The sequence below is a fragment of the Lynx rufus genome, unplaced genomic scaffold (genome assembly GCF_022079265.1).
Source record: "Lynx rufus isolate CCGP_SWC_20201006 ecotype Redwood Valley unplaced genomic scaffold, mLynRuf1.p SCAF_7, whole genome shotgun sequence".
Lineage (NCBI taxonomy): Eukaryota > Metazoa > Chordata > Mammalia > Carnivora > Felidae > Lynx > Lynx rufus.
The window spans coordinates 80,418,202-80,424,424 of record NW_025814889.1 but is presented as its reverse complement, the minus strand read 5'-3'; the positions used below and the strand labels follow the sequence as shown (position 1 = coordinate 80,424,424).

The following is a 6,223-nucleotide window of genomic DNA, read 5'->3' as shown; positions in this document are numbered from 1 at the left end:
CATTGTTTTGGGTTGGGGAGGTGGGAGGGAATGGACTGTTAGGTGCAGCCATGGGATTAGGATTGGTCAGGGAAGGTGTCCTGGACAGAGTATTTGAGGGGAAGGATTTGGAAGGATGGGAGATTATAGGGCTGGGTAGACTGCACAGCAGAGGAGAGAGAGAAATCAAATGGGAAAGCCATGGAAACACAGGCTTGGGCAGTAATGGGAAATGGAAGTGTCTCAAAGCCACTACTAAAGAGTTGTCAGCAAAATAAATAAATAAATAAATAAGAATAAAGTTGTTAGCAGATTCCAGAAGTGCCTCCTTGGATGTTCTAGATACTGTCCTTTGAGGGCTGCAAAGAAGAGCTCCTTGGGCAGCAGGAGGACTAGAAATGGTCTTTTTTCATTTAATACCCTCAGGTGAGCTTCGAGATTGGGGAATGGTTGAAGCTCCTTGATTCGCAGTCCTGTTGGGAAAAGTCTTGTCGATGAACTTTTGGAAGGGTGCTGCCCTTGAAGGCTAGCGGCCAGGACCTCTGAGGTCCTTAATGAGCCTGGTCTCTCCTAAAGCCTTCTTGATTTTGCTCTGATGTAAGGAATAAACTACAACCCCCAGAGTCACTTAGGGCTAACTTAGCACGCCTTCCGGGGATTTGAGTATTTCCGGCGGAAGTTGCCGCCGCTACGCCAATCTCCTTCCCTAAGCAAAGTAGACTACAATTCCCTCTGTCCTCCGCGCCCGGGGGCGGGGAAGGGAACCGGAAACCGGATGGAGGGCTGAACCAGGTGAGGAAGTAGGGACCCGGGGACCTGGGGTGCTGGGGGGCCGGCTTGGGGCTCTCAGGGTTGCGAGGCGGTGTCGAGTGGGGAGTCAGAATGTGTGTGTTTGAGGGACCCTTGCTCCGTTTGGGGCTTGCCCCGGCGCAGGGGGAGTCGAGTCCACGGAACCTCCCTGAGGGCCTGCGGAGACGTGGCTTTCCCGTCGGGCGGAGCCCTAGGGCGGACGCGGAGGTTTCTTACGGACCCCTAGCTGGCGGCCCTCTCAGAACCAGTAGGAGGGATAAAGTGGTGTTTTTAAGTCCATGACCTACTACTGCTGCTATTCGTTTAAGGATTGCTGATTGTCCCTGTCGACTCCTTGGAGTGCCCCCAAGGGATAGGGGAGTGGATAGTGTCTAGAATTCCTTCTTCCACTTCCTGGATTTAGTGTTAGAGAACCTAGATGGCCAGACATTGCTGGATCACCCTCCGCGGCCTTTGCACCTAATACGACGCTGTAATTTATAATGTATCTACGTTTCTTAAGTCTTTGGTTCTTGGTGACTTTGGATAGGACTTCCAAGTTCCACCTTTGGGTTCTCGTAGTGCTTTGTTTAGGACAATAAAGCTCAAGTCACAGTGTATGAAAATTGTTTTATCTGTTTCTGAGCGTGGCTTCCATTTTCTTATTATTTATTATTTCTTCTTCAAGAGATGACCACAGTGCCTTTCATGTAAGAGACTCATAAATATTGGAAAAAATAAATGAGTTAACAGCTTTTGATAGGTAGGTCGGATGGAATGTGTGATTTCATAGGGAGGAGAGTTAAATGGCTTGCGTAAGAGAAACTTAGAAAACTAGGGCTAGAAATTGATTCAGTTGACACTCAGACTGTGGTTCTTGTTATCAGATTAGGCTCTGAAACTGGAACGCTGAAAACAAAGCCTTGTCACTCTTTTTCATACCCTTCAGCCTTGCTATCCCCAGCACAGGTCTCAAGGTCAAAGGTAGGCTCAGTGGAAGAGGAGAGAGATCCCAGAGCTGGAACAGCCAGTCCACTAACATTGGCACTACATGAGGAGATGCCGAGCAGGGGCCCCTCGAGACATTTGAGTTCTCCACAGTTCCCTTCTGGGCTTTTGTTTGAGCCCAGTTGGCCCTGGTTAGCCATCTGCACAGAGCAGTTAAAGACTTCTGAGATCAGTCTGGGGAAAGATTGTCTAAGTTTGGCCCTGACTTTTTTTTCTCTTCTCCCCTAGGCTGAGGTCAGAGAACAGATTGATGGATCAAGCTGTTCAGTCAACCCCTGAGGTCCCTTCTGGGAGAAGAGGTTGAGAGGGAGAAGAACCCTGACCCCTGCCCTATGGGAGGCCCAAACAGGTTGGAAACGTCCAGAGCCTGGCAAGCCCTCAGAAACAAGCAGAATGCCAAGTGGACAGCTGAACCTTGAGTGAACTCAGGCTGTAGAAATGGAGAATTCATCGGGAAAGACTCCAAGGTAGAAGGTAGTTTTAAACAGGATTGGAAAAGATAGAATGGACAGAGCTGAGCAGGTGTTTGTTGATTACCTAATAAAAGCTAGGATCTTGAAGGTATAGAGGGAAACTGAACAGGGCACCCTAGGAAGTTGGTTTAAAATACAGATTCCCAGGCCTCACACCAGACCTTCTCATGTGTGGGGTGGGACTGGGAAGCCACGGCAAATGCCACAGTGTCCTGAGGTGGGAAGGGACCAATGGGATCTCTGGAGCTGCATCTTGCAGGATGGGGTACTATTTGGATGTGTAGAGAGGCAGAGGGGTCACAGTCCTGGTTGATTCAAAGAGTGTGTCTGGTCGGATTTGAAGAAATGGCGTGTGCAGAGTTTTGGGAGTTGGGGTAGGAAAGGCATTTTGAAAGCGTGAGTGGAACGGTCAGGCTGGAACCCTGGGTTTGCGGGGGAATTGTGAGAAGGAAGATTGGGAAGAATTGCCTTTGTAGGCTGTAGAACTTGCCGGAGTGCTCCCTCAGCCTCCTCACCCGCATCTTCCCCCTTTCTCCTCTGCTTCTCCACTTCCTCCCCACCCCCCCTACCCCCACATCCCTTATGTTACTATTATTGAGTGGATATTATTATTCTTAGTATTTGGATGAGAAAACCTGAAGCTCTGGCCATGGTTACATGGTTGTAAGAGTCTATTCTGAGTCTGGTAATCATCCTACTCACCACTGAGAATTCTTGACTGTGGGCAAGAAGCTGGGCTGGGTTTGGGTGGGGGGGGGGTTTGTTGGATGAGCAGGGTGGCTGACTGAACCGTCTCAGGCAAGATGAGATGGGTGGTTAAGAGCGTAGCCTTGAGCCAGACAGATTGGGTGCAGATTTCAGCTTCCTTACTTGTTAACCGCATGACCCTGGGCCAGTTACTTGGTCTTACTAAGCCTCAGTCTTCTCACCTGTAACATGGGAGCAATAATAGTCCCCTCATGGGGTTGTTAGGGGGACCAATGAGGTGTACCTGGCACAGAGCAATTGCTCACCACCTGGAAGCGATTGTAATTAGCCTCCTGTAATTAGTCTCCGGGCTCTGGCTGTGCACCTGCATCTCATTCTTCAGCACATTGGTTTTCAGGACACAGCCCATCCTGGCTGCGCTTGTTTTATTAAGGGTGACATTAGAGGCGCTGGAAGTTTGCCACCAGTAAATATATGCTGAACACCTACCATGGGTCTGGCATGGCCTAGGAACTAGTGACTCAAGACCTATGCCTGATGGAAAGGAGGTTTGGAGTGGGGGACGATGGCTTAGTCTAACCAGGTAACATATGGAGAAGAAGTATACTTGAAGCGGGGGGGGGGGGGGGGGGGGGAGGAAGGACCCATCACTACCAAGAACTGAGATGAACTCAGTCAACCCTAGGGGGTTGGGGGACGACTGACAGTCTCTTCTGAGCCCAGGAAAGGGCAGCCCTGGCCAGTCTGGATCCCTCTCACTCTAGGGCTGAGGGCTGATGAAGCTTCTGTTCATCTCTTTTCCAGGTGGCAGTGATATGGCTTTGCCCCAGGCTTATCCACTGGGGCCCCTCCATGAACCTGCAAGTGCCCTAATGGAGCCCCAGCCTTGCCCTCAAAACTTGGCTGAAGGCTTCCTGGAGGAGGAGCTTCGGCTCAGCGCTGAACTGAGCCAGCTGCGGTTCTCAGAGCCCGTGGGCATCATCTACAATCCTGTGGAGTATGCGTGGGAGCCACACCGTAGCTATGTGACCCGCTACTGCCAGGGCCCCAAGGAAGTGCTGTTCCTGGGCATGAACCCAGGACCCTTTGGCATGGCCCAGACCGGGGTAAAGGGCTTGGCTTCCCCTGGCGGGTGGAGTGGGAGGCTCCAGGGTGGATGTTTGGTCGTGTGTGCTGTGGGGGGAGGAGTGTGGGCCTGGCTGTGCACATGTGTGGGTGCGGGCCCCCTCGTCCCCTCCCAGGACACATGCTGGCTCCTGTGGTTTCAGACGCTCTCCTGGCCTTGCCGCCTGTAGTTAACCAAGCACATTAATGGTAGTTCCGTTTCCCCTGTGAGCTGTCCACTAATTGCCTCTGCGAGCCCTTCCTTCCGCCAGCTCCATCTAACCCTTACCTTGCCGGATCTCCTCTTTCCCTAGAGCATGGTTGGGGTCGGGAGAGGGACCAGGACTACTGGGTCCTCAGGGGAGACTGGTCGACAGGGGTGGGTATGGAGGAGACGCAGGGCATCCAGCCCGCCTGCTTCTGTTTCTTAGCTGAGGAGAGATTGAAAACAGAGCCGGCTCTGGGGCCTGCCTGCTTTCCTTTCAGACCTCAGGATGAGTGAATGGCCCTCAGTGGGGGTGCTTGGCAGATGGGGGAGGGGAAGAGGCTTCAGGGCAGGAGGCTCAATCGCTTTTATTGACCCCAACTGGGGGATGAAAGGTGATCAATGATGATCGATGGAAATGACAACCTGAGGCTTGGGGCTGAGAGGGCGCCCAGAGAGCAGTGGTCAGTCCTGTCCTTGGGCCTCCTCTACCCCTGGCAGCTTTCTGTCTCAGACCATCTGTCTGTCCCCAGTACTACCCATCATATCCTGTGTAGGACCAGATATTCCCATATAGTCTTTGCATGTGGTCCCAAAGGCAGGTGGGGATAGAAGCAAACAAACAGATTCTTCTGGATTGCAGTGCACAATGAGAAGTTGGAGAAAGATGAGCAGGATCAAACCTTAGGGCCAGAATTTTTGTCTCGAGCCTTTGGGTGAAGGGGTGGGGGTGGGGTGTCCAGACTGGGTCCTCATGCAGGGTGGAGAGGGGTCAGCTGACCCAGAACCCAGGCATCAGGTCTCCGGAATGAAACCCCCGTGTCTCTCTCCCTCCCGGCAGGTGCCCTTTGGGGAAGTGAACGTAGTCCGGGACTGGTTGGGCATCGGGGGGCATGTGTTGACCCCTCCCCAAGAGCACCCTAAGCGACCAGTGCTGGGACTGGAGTGCCCTCAGTCAGAGGTGAGCGGTGCCCGGTTCTGGGGCCTTTTCCGGAAACTGTGTGGACAGCCTGAAGTCTTCTTCCGTCACTGTTTTGTCCACAATCTGTGTCCTCTGCTCTTCCTGACCCCCAGTGGGCGCAACGTCACTCCCGCTGAGCTACCTGCCGAGCAGCGAGAACAGCTTCTTGGGGCCTGTGACGCGGCCCTTCGCCGGCAGGTGCAGCTGCTGGGGGTGCGGCTGGTGGTGGGAGTGGGGCGGCTGGCAGAGCAGCGGGCACGGCGGGCTCTGGCAGGCTTGATGCCTGTGGTCCGGGTGGAGGGGCTCCTGCACCCCTCACCTCGTAGCCCTCAAGCTAACAGGGGCTGGGAGGCTGTGGCCAAGGAGAGACTGAATGAGCTGGGGCTGCTGCCGCTGCTAATGAAATAAGTGCCCACGTGGCCCGGCACGGGACACGTTCAAGGTCCCCAAGTCATTCTGGGGCAAGCCACGTGCTTCCTGGACCGGAGCAACAGAGTCTTCCCGGGCTCCCTCCCTGGTTGCTGGGACCTGGCGTGGCCGTTTTGACACTACTCTGGCTTGCTGCTTCCTTCACCTTCCTTCCAGCACTGCCTCTGGTCGTGTGGTAACCAACTCCACAGAGACCTGCCATCTGCAAACTGCTCTACCTCAGTGTTCCCTTGGGAGCCTCTGGTCAGCTGAGAGTGACTTCTGAGGTCGTGTTTGCTGTGTTAGAGAAAAGATCCTGCCAGGATCCCCACCCGTCCTCATAGAACAGCTTCCTTCAAGCTGAGCCTTTTCCTCACAGGGACCAGGACAAAGCGAGAGGCATTCATGTTAAGAGGAAACTTCCCCACGGGAGACTGAGGCTGGGTCAGAGAAAGAATTCAGTGTGGCAGAGTGGGGAAAGACCAGAAGACCCGGATTTTCATCTCGGCTTTGAGACTTTACGGCTTTGGGCAAATCAGCGAACCTCTCCAAGCCTCAGGATCCTCATCTGTAAAACGAGGATCCCTA

At 53.5% G+C, this 6,223-nt stretch overlaps 1 protein-coding gene across 3 annotated transcripts; it reads left to right on the top strand.

The window, feature by feature from the left end:
• Positions 1–304: 304 nt before the first annotated feature.
• SMUG1 (single-strand-selective monofunctional uracil-DNA glycosylase 1) lies at positions 305–6,008 on the top strand. Of its 3 annotated transcripts, none has more exons than XM_047066225.1 (3): positions 305–771; positions 3,762–4,063; positions 5,108–6,008. In XM_047066225.1, the coding sequence occupies exons 2-3, from the start codon at positions 3,773–3,775 to the stop codon at positions 5,633–5,635; spliced, it is 819 nt and encodes a 272-aa protein (XP_046922181.1). In that variant the 5' UTR covers positions 305–771; positions 3,762–3,772; the 3' UTR covers positions 5,636–6,008. The 3 variants fall into 3 exon arrangements, with proteins under 3 accessions (XP_046922181.1, XP_046922180.1, XP_046922179.1); XM_047066224.1 differs by lacking the exon at positions 305–771 and adding an exon at positions 816–2,250; XM_047066223.1 differs by lacking the exon at positions 305–771 and adding an exon at positions 817–2,243.
• Positions 6,009–6,223: the final 215 nt, after the last annotated feature.